Source organism: Parasteatoda tepidariorum, chromosome 4 (assembly GCF_043381705.1).
Source record: "Parasteatoda tepidariorum isolate YZ-2023 chromosome 4, CAS_Ptep_4.0, whole genome shotgun sequence".
NCBI lineage: Eukaryota > Metazoa > Arthropoda > Arachnida > Araneae > Theridiidae > Parasteatoda > Parasteatoda tepidariorum.
In genome coordinates this window covers 1,185,193-1,204,083 of record NC_092207.1, presented here as the reverse complement: position 1 = coordinate 1,204,083, position 18,891 = coordinate 1,185,193, and the positions used below count along the sequence as shown (strand labels likewise).

At 29.0% G+C, this 18,891-nt stretch overlaps 1 protein-coding gene across 1 annotated transcript in view; it reads left to right on the top strand.

Moving 5' to 3' along the window:
• Positions 1-537: 537 nt before the first annotated feature.
• Positions 538-18,891, top strand: part of LOC107439270 (eukaryotic translation initiation factor 2-alpha kinase 1) — a 35,430-nt gene continuing 17,076 nt past the window's right edge. Inside the window, exons 1-10 of the mRNA XM_016051798.3 lie at positions 538-744; positions 4,800-4,883; positions 6,777-6,899; positions 7,652-7,680; positions 7,762-7,848; positions 9,468-9,532; positions 10,947-11,043; positions 12,927-13,007; positions 15,573-15,663; positions 18,695-18,827. Coding sequence (XP_015907284.2) covers positions 4,802-4,883; positions 6,777-6,899; positions 7,652-7,680; positions 7,762-7,848; positions 9,468-9,532; positions 10,947-11,043; positions 12,927-13,007; positions 15,573-15,663; positions 18,695-18,827 — 788 coding nt within the window. The 5' untranslated portion in view covers positions 538-744; positions 4,800-4,801. The remainder of the gene's footprint in view (positions 745-4,799; positions 4,884-6,776; positions 6,900-7,651; positions 7,681-7,761; positions 7,849-9,467; positions 9,533-10,946; positions 11,044-12,926; positions 13,008-15,572; positions 15,664-18,694; positions 18,828-18,891) is intronic.

Sequence of the window (18,891 nt, the reverse complement as noted above, 5' to 3'; positions counted from 1 at the left end):
ATCATTCCTTCATTCTGCGATCCTAAATAAAATGTTCATTTCAGAATACTCCTAAAGATCTCTACCAATAATTATCTCTTTAAAATCCACCAGTTATGGATAGCGTGAACTTGTCTTTCAATCCTTGGACCCGCAGTGGATTGATCGTTAAGACACGGTTCCCAGCAGATCACCGAAGTCACGTATCACTGGCTGCGGTCAGTGTACGGGTGGGTGACCGCTTAGATCAGTCTGTGTAGGGGCCGAGGGTGGTCCTCGCTAAACAGTTCTACCGTAAAGTGCTCGACTTCGCGTGCAGGTCGTCGGGTTACCGAAGCGGGGATACCATCCCCTCTGCGGAAGATCAAAATTGTGATGGCATGTCGGCACCGTCGTCAATAGCCCATTGTGAAGTTCTAGTGCGACGTAAATGAACAAATCAAATCAAATCAATCCTTGGACCAAATTTCAATCCTTTTCTAGCTATCGATTTAGCCTCAACCATAGGCTTCATTAATAGAAACAGAAAGCTATAAGCTAAAGTTCCGAGCTCTTCGTCCTTTTGCACTATCTAAAATATAAATAAACCTTGACCATAAACAAACTACTCGTTGAAACAAACCATGCTTTTCTGCCGTATCGTGTAATAATGAGTAATTTGAAATAATACTTCGTTATCTGAAATAAAAATAATTAATTTGAATGAATTTCATGACTTTCTCTTCAAGAAGTAATTTCCTTTCTTCACCATCTGCTTCTTTTTGAGTAAGTTTTTGGCATAATAATTTTAAAAGTTGGTTAAAAAAATTGAATTGTTTTTTTGTTCAGCACTTTTTACCTGTACAATACAAATGAAACTTCAGTATCATCGTAGGTTGAACTAAAAAAAAAACTGTCTTCTGAAATACTTTTAATTTGTTCTAGTTTATAAAACTTTCATTTCCAAATTCGATTTATGGAGAATTGCCTTCATCTGAGTCTTATTAGAAGACCTCGTTTAATATTAATCTCTTTTCTCTAATAATTTAATAACTGCAAAAACCATACCATAATAAGAAAATATTTATTTTCATCTACTCTATCTTAAAATTCAACTTGCTAGTTAGTAGCTTGCAGATTAGGAAATATTATAAGTTTATGTATGGAACTGCTTTGAACAATTTAAAAAAAATGAATACTGACTTATCTTTTTCCTCATTACTATTTCTAGGAATAAAAGAATAAATTATCATAATTGCAGTTTAAAAATGAAAATTGAGCTTTATAGATGGTTAGTTTACATTAGACTAATTGTCTTAACTTAGCAGAATTATTTTTATACTTAACGCAAGCGCTAAGGTTGGAAGAAAGATTTTTTTTTTATTTTAAAAAAAAAAGGGGAAAAAACCTGGTTTCCCTGATTTAAATTTTTTTTAAAGCAAATTATAAAATAATATTTTAAGCCCCCCAAATTGAAAATAATTAAGCCTTTCAAAAGTATCTCATAGTATTTAATCTAACTATTAATTAATGTTTTTCAATGAACAATTCAAAAATAAAATTTCTTTGTTGTACTGTTTGTTCTAAAATGCCAACACAATTTTTAAAAAAAGAACTGAATACCTTAACTATACATCAGGTTTTCCGCTACGGTAGCTTTTTTCGCAAAATGCGAAAAGACCCCTCAAAAATGCTAAAATTCAACAAAGCATTTTTGCTAAAGGATTTTACTAAATTCCATTAAAAAAAAAGGCTTCCGCGAAAAACCATGACGCTAACATCCATGAAAAAAACTTGATCAAACAAGAAGGATTGATCAGACAAGATTTTATATACCAATGATGTGTCTGAACAGTACCCATTAATAACTTCTGTTATAGAGTATTGTGCAACAATACCAATGCACACTGTTGACTGTGAAAGGGGCTTTAGCTGCCTTAATTTGATTAAAACTAATATTCGAAACAGGTTGTTAATCAACCATGTAAACAATTTGTTAATGATTAATATTGAGGGCCCTGAAAGTGCATTTAACTTTCAAGAAGCATTTGTAAAATGGGCAAACATGAAAGAAAGGAAGATTGTTAATTATAAACCAAAATGTTTTGATAAATAATAAATGTGTTTTTTTTTTTTTTGTTATAGGTATTCTTTTTGATATTCTTGTACATTAAGCTATTCTTTTTCAGATAACTTACAGTACTTGTTTGATATAAAGTAATTTTATAAGCCTAATGGCATTTTAGCATTTTGCTAAAACTTTTTTTCAGATTTTAGCTTTTTTGCTAATGAATTTTTAGACTCAGCTTAAACCCTGCTATACATTTTATTTTAATGTATGTGTGAAGAATGTCATCCCCCTTGTTTATCTGTAATATAAAAATATCATATTTCAATATTATTTAGTTACTACTATTATTTTACTGTGTTCAATTTATAACATTATTAATTAAATTTTATATAAATATTTTTTTTAAAATTGTTTGAATCACATTTCCTTTAAACTTCACCTATGAAACACCTTGAATATCACATCATCCAATGGATGGTGTTAATAACAATCTCGAGCTCAATACCCGCTAAGTTTCGGTTAGAAAGTTTGCAACTGCTTACTGCAGCTTATTCTGCGAGGCAATATTTTCAAATGGGCAATTTTGTTTTCAATAAAAGAACTAAATTAGATAATTTCTGTTCTCAAATCTACCATATTTTATAAGATATTAATGTTATTAAGTAATTCTGGTGAGTTTGAAGTAAAAAGTAGTTTTAGTTATTTATAGATATATTGTTAAAAAAGGTGACATGGTAGCTAGATTTTGAATGACTCGCTTTTTTGGCAGTCCTGATTTCGCCATTTACCAATTGTTTAGTGCTGTTTGTTCTTGTTGTAAGCTGTGCACCATCTTACGTTAGTGTTAGCACCTTTAGCATTGCGAACACATTGTAAACACAAGTAAAAAGTAATCAAATACCACATTTGCAAGAATTTCAAAACACAATGATCACATTGCAAACCAAATGGCTTTAAAATACACCGGAAACAGTAACCCGAAAGTATAGGCGATATGGAGCTTGCTGCGTTCGCTAGTGTAGAAAACACCATCCATTAACGCCTTAAACATCACATTTCCCGTGAACACAAATGTAGATTTTAAAATAATCAGGGATGAGATTCTTTCGCGGATTTCCGCTTTTTCTCAGATTTTTCCATTTTTCCCGCTAATTTCCGCCGAAATTTTTTTTTGCACAAGTTAAAATATTTTATGAGGAATTTAATTTTCCGCGGAGCGAAATTATTGAAGTCCTCATTCCTCCCTCTGAAGTTTCTCTAAAAATCATTTCCTTGGGATAAAACTGGTTGTCCTTTATACAGGGATGAGATTTTTTTCGCTTTTTTCTATCGAATTTCAGCCTTTTTATCAAAAACTCAGATTCTCTAAAAGTTTCGTTTTTTTTATTTATTTATTTATAAATATCCCGTTTTTTTTTTTAAAAAAAATTCAGTCGTTGAAGTCAAATTAATATATTTATTTACGATTTTCGAAGAAAAACAGAAAATTCAAACTACGTCCTAACTGCTAATCCTTCCGCATGTTTACTTATATTAGCTATTTTCTCCGATTTCACGCATAGAAAATAAGATTTTCCGTATTTTTGATCCGTCGGCCGGATAGCTCGTATTTTCGTAATTTAGACGTCGCTGCTTCTTGTATTCTGGAGAGAAAGCAAACAAAAAAAGCGAAAAAAAAANCTTTGCAATATTGCTTCGCAATAATTGTCTTTTCTTGGCAGAAAACAATTTTTCTAGTAAATTTAAAATTATTCACTTAACATATATGTACTAAAAGGAATTCTGTTTACTTACTCTTGTGCCTCTACTTCCCACGTCTAAATATTACTCTCAAATACTACTTTACCCAAATATTAGATCTCTTGGTGAACGGAAGTGAATTTTCGAAGTAATCATTTTTTAAAATAACATTTATATTCTTATATCATTGTATTGTTCAAACAAATTTGATGAGTTCACAAACATAATTTAATACTCTCGCTTATAGTAGCAGTACTGGAAAATAAGTTTAAATTAGGGATACAAAAATATTCAAAGAAAAACAATACCTTTACGACTATTGTTAATTTTGTGCTGATGATAACCTAAACAATATGGAAATGAATGAGGGAAAACTGGATCCTACCACGTGATTTTCCAGCCAATAAAAATGCACCGACAACAATGGAAAACTGCGACACCATCATTAGATTTTTATATATAGTAAGATTATAAATAAATGAATTCATAACACTATGAACTAAAGCTATGATTTAAACGTTGATATATATAAATAAATATTTTTGGATTTCCTCTTTTTTACTTTCTGACTACTCTCATCCCTGAATAATTGATTTGAAGTATCAAAAGGTTTGAATTTTTGACCCAACATCTTTTTATTTTAATTAATAGTTGTTTTATAATATTAAAGCAATGTATTGTTATTATATTAAAAAATTTATTTTAGCTAATCAAAAACTACAAAATTCTTTTGTCCAAACTTAGGATGTTAGGGTCTGCATACTAATGTATGATTCAGGAGTCTAATAGCATTGCCACGTCACTGGGAGAACAAGGAAAATATAGGGAATTTAAAAATCACCTGAAAAAACAGGAAAAATACGGGAAACATTTATTTTTTCTTTATGAACTGGGAAAACAAACCAACATTACAAACTTCTTTCCTATAACTTTATCCACATTGTAGAGATTTGTAACTTTAACATGAAGGATACTCAGATATATAATTTTTAAGTAGTTTTTGTTAATATATTTTTCCTTTTTTAAATAGAAATGACTGAAGTTTTTGAAGACAAGAGAAAACTAATAAAAACATTTTTAAAATATGATGACCAAAGTGGGTATATTTTGAAAGGTAATTCATAAACATTTATTATTTTGCTTGATTATTTAATATAAGAAATAATTTAGTTAAAATAAGTTTTGTGACATTTTGAATAAAATGAAAAATTTAAACGTGTTAGAATTGCAAATTATTTATTATTTGAGGTAAAAATGAAGACTCTCTGTTGTATTTTGTTAGCTAAGCAGAACATCAAAAACCAGTTTTATTTTCAGAAGTTTTTTAATAATAATCCTTCATTTCCTTTCTGTTTCTTCTACTAAAGCAGATTAAGTGTTTTTAACCCTTTTATCATTGCTAGTGATTCGGTAGTAAAAAATACTTTCCAATAATTTTCTTTTTTTCATTATCTAAATATTTTAACTTATTAACTGCGAGTGTATGTATATTGTTTTAACACTCTAAAATAAATATTAGGAGTAGTCATTCTTCAATTGATTTATTTATGAAGATTGATTTACTTATTTATTAATTTTATATATATATATTTTAAGTAATCAAGTTTTTTGCAATAATTAAAGTATCAAAAAAATTAATAGATAAATAAATCACCTGATTCGGATTCAATATTACAGGGTTATTTAAGAAATAAGTCTATAAGCACCACTTTTAGTTTTGCATTTTTAATTTTGAAATACCATTAATCCATATTAATCTGAATTTGTTACGATTTGTTATAAATTAACGCAGGTTGTCTTGATAATTTTTATTATTTTTGTAAGCGACTGATGGATTCGGATTCAATAAGAATTCTGATGGAAAATGGTATTTCGACTTTTAATTTTTATATTATTTGGTACAAAATGTAATTATTGTTGTTATACTATTATAATTTAAAAATTTTAATTCAAACTGGTATTCTAAAAAAGAATTTATGATAGTCAGGGCCCACGCTGAGGACTTCAAATAATTAGCCAATTTTCGAAATGCTTAGCCTAAGGCAATAAACAATTTTTATGTTTGATTATTTTTTTCCGTAAAAGAACCTCAAATCAAACTACAAATTTTCAATAAATTGAATTATTTTATAAAATTCAAGTCAAGGGTCTATTTGAAGTTGGGAAGAGTAAATGAATAGGAAAGAAATAAGAATAGGTTGAATTTAATTTTGATGACGAACTAGACTAGAGGGCTGTTGTTAAAAAATTTCATCATGAACATGAACATATTAATCTGTATTTTATGGTAGTTCTCTCATGCTTAAGTAATCTTTCTTGTTGCTTATGCTTACACTATCTAGAGTTATTATAATTCTAACCAGTTATGCAATGTATATAATGAAACTTAATGTTTAACAATTAATGTTACAAAAATTATTGATGGAATGAACCAAAATAGATAGTGTAAAAATGCCCAAGAAATATAAACAAATAAAGGTGAAAAATGGAACTAGAAAACTGTAATAGCCAAGAGGGACAAATGAGGGCAGATTTCATTTCTAAATAACCTGAAGAGCTGGCGAGAAAATAAAGTCATTGTCTGGCATTCTTTTGAATGAAAGACGATCCCAGAGCATCAAGATCAGCTGGTGTGGCAGACAGGAAAATAATTTTGTTATTATCGAAACTAAATTTATGCCCAATGATCTGTGACAATGAAAGATTTATTACATTCTTGATGATGGAAATATCTATAATGTTCCTATAATCCAAACTTTCTGGTTTGTCTGATGCAGCAAAGAGTGCATTAGCAAGATATATATTGTATATGCCCCAGCTTTTTAAGGAGCACATAAATTTAATTATTTTAACAAGCCAAAAAGGATGTTGCTTGAATTTATTCTCTGTGATTTTTGAACAGAAGGGTAAGGATTTCTTTTTACTACTCGCTTCACCATTAATGAGCCTTATATGTGATAATTGTGTGAACATAAATGCTTAAAATATTTTAATCTTCCACGAACAGATGTAAGCAGTGATGGAAGGAAAGCACCATTTGAAAGCAACACTCTATTGTTGCAAATCTTGCTTGAAATTGTGTGTAGAAATGTAGAAAATAGCGCACACAGGAGACAGCTTTTATTTTTAAGTAAGTATGTGAGAATATATTTGTAATACTTTTTTTGAAATCAGATTTATTTCACTTTATACAGCTTTTCATTCTTATTTAGGCATGTGATTCTTTCACTCATTCGCCGAATTCCGCGAATCTCAAAACTGTCGTTTTGCAGATTTCCGTGAACCAATAGTTTACATTCCGACAAAATTTCCTCAAAGTTCCGCTAATCTAAAATTTAAATTTCATTAATTTTGCAAAATCTCATTAATGGGACATTTATTCCACCCTTACCACCACCCCTCTTTTTTTTCATCCTAAGTTCTCAATCATGATAACAATACTGATTTTGTTAGAGAAACCTTTTGGATAAGCCTTTCAGAACAGGAGAGACTGGGAGGGGGAGGGGAAGGTATTCCACATTGGTTAGAATTAATAAACACAAAAGTGCAAATTTGATAATGTTATTTGGAAATGCCAAAGATTTAAAAAATTGTTTGCTGGAAGAAAAATTGTTTTTCCCATATTTTTTAAAATTATATTTTAATTAGTGAAGTTTATGAGTTAAAGAACTTTCTATTGATTGAATATTATTATTAGAATAATATATTCTGTATTCACCAAGAAGTACTACACTGTTTATATTTTTTAATAAGGTGAACAAGCAAGAATCTTAAGTGCTTCACATAGGATATGTTAGCAGTATTTTTTCTAAAAAAGTTTTTCCTATTTAAGATTGCATTGTTTTTTGTTTCTTAATTGTTCTTTTTTAATCTTATTTTTAGAAATGTGGAGTAAACTCACTCAAACAAAGGTAAAGTTTTTCACGCTTGTTTTTAAAGTTTTTTCTTGGATAATGTACATTGTTTAATATGTATTATATTATTTCATGCAGGTGACAGATGAACTGAAATTTCACATGGATGCTTTGTTGTCTGTCAGAAATCAAGCAGTTGCTGAGTTTGAAAAGGAATTGATGAAAGTATGTTTTACACAGTACATCAAATTATTAATTCTGATGTTATTTCTAAATTTAAATAAGAGTTATTAAATAGCAGTTGAAGGAACCAAATTTATTTGATTATGAAATCAACCTCCTACGGACTACAGTTTTGAGGCGTGGCAAAACTGCAAATAATGATATTTTTAAAAAATTTTTTCTTCTAATTTATCATAACTTTGAAAAAAAAACATAAATTTCTAAATCAATATTTTTTTCTGTTTATTTTTCAATTGTTATCATAAGTTTCTTTTATATCTTTAAACTGTACAGGTTTCTTTTATACCTAGCATTTCACATTTAGGCAAGCTTTTTCGAGGAAAAAAAAAAAACAATTACTGCGTAATACACTTTTTTTTCTTGTGGAATAATAATAATTAGCATGTTAAGCTTGGTTAGCATGCTAAATACCATTCGCTTGTTCTTTTTCACTATAATTTGAGCACCAGTGAGCTGTTCTCTATGACCAAAAGTAATGAGGTCTTTCTTTGCATCTCTCACATTTAATGCTAGTAATAGCTTACCTTATAATAAACTGTAAGAATTTTAAGCATTCTGAAATGCCACTTTTATGGATTCGAATTCAATAAGGATTTTGATGTGTTTAAGCTTTAAACCTGATCATTGAAGATAACTTTTTAATAACACAACAAATTTAATAAGACAAAAATAATTGCAAAAGTAAATATCACATGCACGACATGACATTTCCATGCAAATACCATCTGGGCGCACCTCTACTAATCTAAAAAGAAAGTAAAACAGTTCTTGTTCGTCCTTACCTCTTGGGGGAAAAGTCTAATCATTCTCCCTATCACAAGTTTGATTTTTCCCTTTTTATAGCTCTGAATCTCACTTAAATAAAGAAAGTTGCTTATGAGAAAAATTATAGCATCGGTAGAGGAGCGATTAGGTACAGAGCCACTATTTTGGAAGAGTTATTTTTTTAAAAACAATTTTGGGACCAAGTTTTGGAAAATACAATTGAAAAATGCTTTCAGAAAGCAAGATTTCCCGGGACATGAATGGAAAATTATGAAATCCTCTTCATTTCATCCTTCAGAAGTCATATGGAAAGAAATTGCTCCTGGAATAGATTTTAACGATGATGTCACATGTGATGATGGACAATTTATCTATGCAACTGAAGTTAATAAAGTAGATTTTTTTAAAACAATGAATAGAGGATCAGACACAGAAGTCGATGATACGGAATCTCCAGTGAAAACTTTTTCTAATGCTTTGCATGAGTTGGAAACAGAGAAAACTTTCCTAATACAGCAAGATGTAAATGAGGGAGTATTTTCTTCTCTTCATGACGCCTAAAAAGAGCTTTTTAAAATAAGAAATCAAGTAAATTAGCAAACTTTACTCGCGAAATACTTTAAAATATCAAATCAATCAGTGTGTAATCATTCGCTGTATTTTAAGTTCCTGAATAAAAAGTGTAAGAATTCTATTTATTTTGTGTATTTGCTGATTAGAGATGTTCAGATATTCCATTGTTTTTTTTTTTTTTGCCCCTGATATTACAAATTATCTCCAATTAACATTAGTAATTTTTTTGTTCTTTGTCCTAAATATTTTTTCCCTCTTTGCAGGAACTCTTTGAAATGAAATCAGATCTGCGTCTCAATGCTTTGGATTCTTTAAATAAAAGTCAAAAGTAAGTGCAATCAGTCACTTTTCACGTTTGATTTCCTTGAGACTCTCAAATAAATAAAAAAAGGTAATATTTTCTGTCAAAGAACTAAATTATAATTCTAGCTTTAAGACTACATGTAAAGGAATCTAAATATTGAAATAGTGTGTTGGGTCCTACTGTCAAGATGTAGGACCTTGTAGATTACTGACTGTCTGCAATGAGTAAAAATGCAATAAGCACCCAAATAATACTTCCATATCGTGATCTGTGGCATCACCAAGTCTTGGCAACTTCCTGGCAGTGGCTGGCGAGAAACTAAAACAGAAATTTAAAAAAACATCACAGGGAGGGACCAACTCGAAAAATATAACTCGTTACCAACCTCGAACCGACATCTACATGTTTTTTTTTTTTAATTTGCAAGTTTAAGATCTATTTGGTTGGCGATTGTAGTTAGTGCGACAGATCACGGAGTGTAATATTCCTGCAAATAGACTACAGTGAAACCTGCCAAGTTGACCACCCTTGTAAGTTGGACACCTGCATAAGTTGACCTCAATTATCAATTTTTCTTATATAATATAAAGAAGCAAAACCTTTGTAACTTGACCACCTGTCTATCTTGTATGTTGACCACCGAAATAAGTCAATTTTGTCTAGGAGCATTATGAAATTCTATTCTAAAACCCTCATAAGTTGACCGGAAAAAAAATTCAGAAAATTTTCTGTCATTTTGCAATGTATGTTAAAATTTCACTCGTTTGGTGAAATGGTGTATCTAAACCCTTTTGTGAGTTAACCATCTGGGGAAACTGTAGGGGGTCAGCTTTTGACCATTTCTTTCATTCATTCATTGAAAACAGGTGTGTTAGTTGAAAAGTTGCTCTTCCAGTTGCAATAGTGAGCATTTGAATAAATGAATGCTCTGAAATAAGCTTTGATCTTTTATAATTTTTCAATAATTTTTAAATAATTTTGTTTTGTTAAAGTTTTCAAATTACATGTTTTCGAGTCCTGATATATTAAGAAATTATTTTTATTAAACACTTCACATGCATAACTAACGAAATAATTTTTTTAAAAGAAAGTTAGTTAAATATTAGAATTTTGTATATGTAACAAATTGAAGTTCATTCAGGTTTAAACACATTTCTTAATCTATTCATTTGGCTATTTGCTAAATAAAATTTTTAAGTCAAGTAAAAAAAAAACTTTAAATATATAGCAACATGATATAGGAAACGAAAAAGTAAACAATGACCCACCCCCCCTCTATAAGTTTCCCACTTGTCTAAGTTGACCATTAAAACAATGCACCACAAGTGGTCAACTTACACAAGTTTTACTGTACTTGTTTAAAGACGTTTCATGCTTTATAACATTCTGAGTTTTTCGAAAGTAGATTTTTTGTTTCATTAAATGTTTTATGCTGCAGTGTGATAAAAGGGGCTTCCATTTACTTTGAGAAGTATCAATCAGAGTTTGAAGAGGTGTCGAGGATAGGCCGAGGTGGTTTTGGCACTGTATGCAAAGTATGTTCACTTTTAATCTCTTCATTTATATATTACCTGTGTAGTATTTAGTGTTTTGATTCATATAATTTTTATTGATTAAAATGATACTCCTTAGGGTACTGTGAAAAACCTATTACTTTTACTGGTCGCTAATAGTTTGTCAATTTTCTTCAAGGCTCCCAAAATGAAGTGAGCCTTCGCCTTCCAATGAAAAGAACCGGGTTCGAATCCCAGTGATGGCTGGTACTGCATCCGTCTTGCACTGACTTCAGTGCTGACGTCAAATATCCTCAGTGGATCATGGATTAGAGTCCCCTTGCCATTAGGCTAATCGTGGAAGGTTTTCGTGGTTTTCCTCTCCTGTAATACAAATGCGGATTAGTTTCCACAAAAAAACCTCTTTGAAGGCAAATTTCTCCCTATACATGATTCAGGAGTTCCCTTTTCTTCTGCATTGGGTTCAAAATTGCGAGGCTACGGAGTTGAACATTAGTAGTTGTTAACCCTAAAAATAGTGTCGACTGTTCAATGATGTTTGTAAAATAAAATATTACCAAAATTATTTTAAATTGTGTGGGTAGAATCTCAATAGAAAGGAAAAACCCAATGGAACAATTAATAGTTCCTAAGCATTAATTTAATATTAATTCCTTAAATATTATTTAAGTGATTTTTTTTTCTTTTATTGCACATTGCGAGAAGTTTTAGTGAATTTTTATTCAGAATAATTCAAGTCATATGAAAGAAAATTAGTGAATAATTGATAAAATTGTGTTGACACTATGATGCCGAAATCTGATATTTAAATTGATTTTTTTCATATTAAAAAAATGGGATATAGCTTATAAAATTATCAGCAAGCATGTAAAGCCAACTACTAAACTTATTTACCTTTTTTTTGGGGGGGGGGAATTACTCTTAAATTTAAATTAATCATCTCAAATTGAAACGTTTATTTATTTATTTTAGAGCTAAATACATATGAAATTTTACATTATGTATTTGAAAAAAAAAATATCATATCAAAAGCTAAATGCAATGAAATTATTCCTTTTCTTTTCTAAACATAGTTTTTATCAATTTTCTCTCTTTTTTAATGCTATGCTGTTATATTTTAATGTTATATTTTAAAATATATATAGATATTTTAGAAAAATGTTATATTTTAATAAAATTTGCTTTTTTTATGTACACTAAATAATTACATGAAAAATTATTTTGAAATTCTAATTCAGAAATATTTAGGTAAAACTAAATAGTGTGTTGAATAATGAAAACTATATAGCCATTTATGAAGATTAAAATTATTTTTAGATAACCCAAAACCTTCAAAAAGCTTTCTACTTAAAACTACAATAAAATAGATATTCTATGTTATAATTTCGTTAAAATTCAAATTAAAAATTCTAAACTCTTCATTAAAATGTGTATCTTTTATTCAGAATTATTCTTGCCTCTTAAATTCACGAATTAATGAGGAAATTTTTAATTCCATATGATTATTTCTTATTCTAAAAATTGTTTTATGATGCCATTATTAAGTTCTCTTCCATATCTTATGTTATACTTTTTTTTTATTAAAATTTTACTTTCCGTTAAAAAATAGTATAACTCTTATTTTATTGTTTAACTGCTAATTTTAATCAGGAGATTTGAAAACGGTTTGCGAATAATTTTTTCCCCACATCTCTATATTAAGTTGTGTAGCAAATTAGCTAGATATTTTTAGTGTATCTTTAGCTAAAACTGATTTAGAAACACTAGCTTAAAAGTTTAAATAAGCTTTAATATGCCATATTTATTTATTTCTGGTGTTTAATTCTTATTTGTTCAATTCTGATTAATGATTTTTGCTTATTCTATTTTTGTAAAATTTGTATTGATAAGAACTTTTTTCTTAGGCACGCCATAAAATCGATGATATCTGTTATGCTGTGAAGAAAGTTGTGTTCAAATACAAAAGAGATTCTGATTTTTTAAAAGTAAAAGGCATTATTTGAAAAAAAATTTATTTATGTTTATTGAAATTTTACACAGTGAGGATTAATTGGGTATACTATAGCCTACGTCTCAGGTTGTGTTATTCCTACTAAATTTAACCCATGAACGGCATTTTCTGCGAGCCTAACTTCAAGCCACAAATAAACAAACGAAGTGTTTGATCGTTTAAATAGCTGCTCGCCAGATTTTATTGCATTATAAAAAAAAGTAATTGATATTCGATTTTTGATTAATAATTGATTTATGTGGATAGTGGCATAGAATTTAGCATTGCGTCATGGTAAATGTTATTCCTACTAAGTGGAAGTAGTTGTGTTTTTTTATATTATACCCAATTCACCGTATTATTTTTAAATCATCGTTTCCTTCCTCGGTGCTTTTCAACCTCACCAGAGTTGCCAGTATGGGTCTTATTCCATATCCACTTTTTTAAAAAAAGGTGACCACTGTAAGCTATGGGATATTCAAGTATGATATATATCAGCTATATTAAACTATAGCATTTGTCACATTAACCTGTGATGAACTGTGTTTCTATTATTTTTGATTTTACTCTGATTATATATTTGAAATGAAAATTCTTTTTAATAAAATTCAATATTAAATATTTACATGATGCAGGAAAAAATCTTCTCACTGAACACCCTGTTATAGGACTTTTTTTTCTCTGACCTGCCAGCAGATGATTTTAAATTTAGATTGTTTGCAAATTGCTTTGTGGCCTATCAAGTTCGTTTTTGTATAATCCTGAATGAATAGAGAGAAAGAAAAAAAACACATACAATGTCAAAATCTGAAGAAAAATTTGTATTCTATGGACTTTTACCCATTATATACAAAAGAGTTTAATTTGGTGGTCCCTTTAAGAAAAGGTAACACATATGCTTTTTATTCTGTTATATATTATTGCTATATTGGATAGTGAAAATAATATTTTACACCATGTAAATTGTCAGAAATGTAAAGATAATGTAAAGTTTTTTAAAAAATAGGGGGACAAAATTCTACTGATTCTACAAAATTCACAACATTTTTCGTGAAATATAATTTGCTGAAGCAAAGTAGTCAGGACAAATTACTAAGAAGCATGAAATGAAATATCCAAAAATAAAGCCTGAACAACTCATTTCAATTTTAGTACTGCACAGCCATTGTGACACAGAAATCAATGCTCTTCTAAGCTTATTATTAACACTTTTTTTCGAAGCTCTGTTGCATAGGAAAATAAAAAGTGCCGCAGTTTATGTGCCTCACACTTGAAGCAATGCAATGATTTTTAAGTAAATATATAATCTAGCGGTGAAAAAATCATTCTGGGTTTTAGAACGTACAAATAACTTAAATATTTTTAAAAGTTATTAAACTTTTTTAAAAATTGTCAATTTGGCGATGTTTTTTCACTTACAAGGGAAACTAGGGAAGTGTGACTTGTCAATTTTGAAATAAACTAGTGGGATGTATGCCTTATGAGGAATAATTTTAGGGGGCAACATTCGTTTCGGCCCATAGAAGGTTCTGTGAGAGATAAAAAATAATTCAATGTATAGAAAAATCGGTATTTCATTACTTCAATGCAGACTATTAGTTATTGTAATTATCTCATACTCCAATTAATTTTGTGGTACTTTCACGTACTATATAATGCATATTTATTGTCAAAATTGATTTCGAAAATTTTATATATCTGTAGTTTTTCAGAAAAACCTGTTAGGTTAATTTTAAAAAAAATTGACATCAAATTTTTTAAATATTTTTTCCAAGAAACTTTCTAAATTAATTGGAGTATGTAACTGCAAATTAATTAATTAATTAATAATTTATTAATGATTTATTAATTTTTTGATTAATTTATCAACTAGCAAATTAATTAATTATCCAATTAATTACAAATTAATTGGATTATGAGACAATTACAATAACTAATAGTCTGCATTGAAGTAATAAAATACCGATTTTTCTATACATTGAATTATTTTTTATCTCTCACAGAACCTTCTATGGGCCGAAACGAATGTTGCCCCCTAAAATTATTCCTCATAAGGCATACATCCCACTAGTTTATTTCAAAATTGACAAGTCACACTTCCCTAGTTTCCCTTGTTAGATGAAAATTATCAAAATCACCACCTTATTCTCAGTTTTTGCAAATTTTTATGAGCCCAAGTAATTCAGCATCGATGTAAGTTTTAAGATATTAAAAAATTATACTGCAATTGCTTTCCATTTTCACAAAACTGTGGCTCCATATTGATGTTTTGCACCCTTTTCGAAATAAGAGCACTGAGATGGGCTCAACTTGATCTAACATTCATGAGTAGCAGTTTCAAACTCTACAGCAGTTATAGAAAATTAGCATATTATTCCCCCAAAAAGCATCATTTCATAGGATGCCTTCAAAAAACAGCCTTAAGAAAAGTGTATTACAAACTTTATATTCATTTTAGAGGAAAATGGTATTTTTTCCTTCTCTTTTTATAATTTATAAAACTTAAAAATTGTCTGTTTTTTTTTTCAGTGAACTTATTTCTTCTTTAAAATACTTTTAGGTGATCCGTGAAGTGAAAAGTTTTGCATCTTTAAACCATTTAAATGTGGTCGGATATAATCAAGCATGGCTGGAGTATATCTCCTCTTTTGGTAATTTCCATTTCCATACATATCTTATAAAGGATACTTATATTTACTCTGTTTAAGTGCTTTATATACATCTCTGCCAAGTCTCCTGTTTTTTAACAAAGACTTCTGTTTCTCTTGTTTACCTGTATATTACCTCACATTTCTCCTTATTTGTTGAAGAAATTTAAAGAAAAAAAAGCAAAATTTGACAAAAATACTTCTTTTATTTCCTCAACTGATGGTGCTGTTGCCAGTACTGCAGTATGTTTAGTGTGTATAGTTTGAGTAATTATAAATAATCATCATAATAAACAATCATAATTATAGAAATCTTCTTTAGGTTAATATTTATTTACATATTTTTTTCTTCACTAAATGTAAGTGCTCATATTATTTCCAATTTTGAATTTCTCTTTTTGACTTACATGATTATGCATGATGTATCAAAACTTTGCTTGTATCCCAAAAATTGTCACTAGTAAGATCTCAGTTATTTTATTTCTCCAATGTTGGCAGGTGTGGTATATATATATATAGCACAATAAATAAATACAAAAAGAAAAATGAAAAAGATTGGGAAAATCAATAAGTTTTATTTACTGAGCATAAGCTGCAAGTATACAGAACTCATAAAATAAGTTTAAAATGTAGAGAAAACATGGAAAAAATTACAGAATAATGAAGAGAAAAAATTATTTGAAAAAAGAAAAACAATTTTAATAACAGAAGGATATAATTTCATCATCAGCTCACACGATTATGTCTGCAAAAAGGACTGCTTTCTAAATTGTATCAATATAGCCAAAGCAATAGTGTGAGAAGCACTCAAAACAATTTTTGCAACAAAATAGAATAGAACACATTAAGTAGTAAATATCACTTAAAAAAAAACAGAAAATAATGCAAAGAAAAAAACAGAACCAAACATAGGATGAAATCTATAAAGTGAGTCGCGAATTCTAATGAACTTAAGTGGATGGGAAAATTTTCAAGAATAATTTAAAATATTTTTGTAATAAGATTACCAGATAACAAAATATGAAAACAGAAGCGCTAATTGAGGTAAAAGTGTAAACAAAAGGATTTTGTTTTAAAGTGGGTTCTTATTGCGGTACTAAAGCAATTTTACGTGCTAAATGTGCTTCAAATTTTGTCATATATATTTAACGGAGACTCGTAAAATATTTTTTACATGTTTACATTGATGCCCACATACCTCAAAAGCTAGAGATTCCTCAATTTTGAAAGAATCTCTCATACTCCTAAAAAATGTCCCCCAAATCTTTGAAAACATCAAAAATTTTGCAATTTAATTTTTTTAAACACTCACACTGTCGCTATTTTCATTCAGAGGGGGAGAAAAAAGAAGACTAGTGTCCATTTGCTATTTAAATATGTGTCTTTTTGTTATCTTCGAATATATTTTGATGGATGATAGTGAAGCAAATGTTTAACATTCACAGATTCGTGAATTTCATATAAAAGACCTTTTAAAAAACTTCTGTAATTTTAGATTTGTTAATTAAGCATTGCAATAAAAATGTGGCAAAAATAGAGAATTTCTTTGATTCCGCATATTCACAGGAAAGCGTCGAGTCATTACAGACACAGTGACACTATGAAAAGTCGCAAAAAAGGGATAGTGCCAGTGGCTTTCATACTTGACAATTTAAGAGTGTAAGAGCGTAAGCTTAAAGCTATATTTTCTTACATTTATGTATCTTTGACAATATCCTTGTCTTTCTTGTAAAAAAAAAAAAAATCTGAATGGTAAAAGCACTTTTTGTAGGTTCCAATAATGAACCTACAAGAGAAGTTTATACAACTGTCCAGTCTTTTTTGCTTACCTACTTACTCAAAGTGATTTTCAGTGTTGTTCATGTTGTATTTTTATTTTCTAGATGTGAGTTTTTTTAAATATAAGTTTATATTGCTTGTAAATAAGTGTTGAATATCCATCTAACAGAACTGTTTATGATTTGTAGTCTTATTGATTGAATATTATGATTAATTGAAATACTTTATATTTCCAATTAAAATATTTTGTCAATTACTGCTTAAAAATGTATAAGACTTTTTTTTAAAAAAATATTTTTGAATATTTAAGTGTAAAATTTGTTTCTATAAAGCGTAAAAAATGATTTATTCAAGAAAAAAAAAATTTTTTTTTGGTCATAAAATTATTAAAAAAAAAAAAAAAATTATNCTTAAAAGGTTTTATTATTTTTTTTATTTTTTACCGTAAACATTTCTTTATTTTTTAATTGTTAATTCCATTGCTGATAACATATAATATTTTGAAAATGAAAGAATGTGTTAATAACACAGTTATGAAATTCAAATAATTTCCAACAAAAGAAATTGATTATATCAAAATTTAAAAAAAATTATAACAATAGTTTTTTTGTTAAACATTTTCAAGTTTTACTGGTGTTGCGAATAAATTTTTAAAAAATGTCTCACACAGACATAAATTAAATGAATACTTTTTGCAGTTTTCTATTATTAAATTTAATTTAATTTAGTTATGTTAATTGTGATGATTTTCAGTTTTCCTCACAGATAACAGCCTAGTTAAGGTTTTGTGTAGATTAAACATTTATTCTTTTTAATGTATTTCCTATTAGCCTCAGAATTGCTACTTTTGCACCGTTACCCAGTGGGCACTTGTGGCTAATCCACTGCGGTGGAGTAGCGTCATCCACGCCATACAACCGAGAATCCATTTATATCCATTTTAGATTTACATAATCACACAGAAGGAAGGGCACAGAGAGAAAGTTTCATCCATGCCTCAACCACTGGCCCCATAGCCCAGTACAGTAACCATTAGACCAGTGATGGGCATGTACATGAAACGTTTTCTCCTTTTTTTATCGGTTTTTCCCTATACAAAAGTGTCCAAACTTTGGAGCGATCTTCTGACCCGACTATTGGGACCATATTTTCCCAGATTGTTGGTTAAGGTAGACAGTTATTGTAATATTACAGATTTTTATACTTAGAAACTCTGACAATCCTTTATTTTTCTGATTGATTGAATAAATTTTAGCAAATTACAATGGAGAAGATATTGACTCGTTTGATAGTTCCACTCATGATGAGGCAAGTGACAGTAAAAGCATTTTGAAAACTTCCGGAACTATCACCGATACCAGCCAGTCATTTTACCTCTCCAGTGAAAGGTATGCAATATTTTGTAATTATAAATAGAATTGAATTACTCATTCACATACTAAACATCTACAC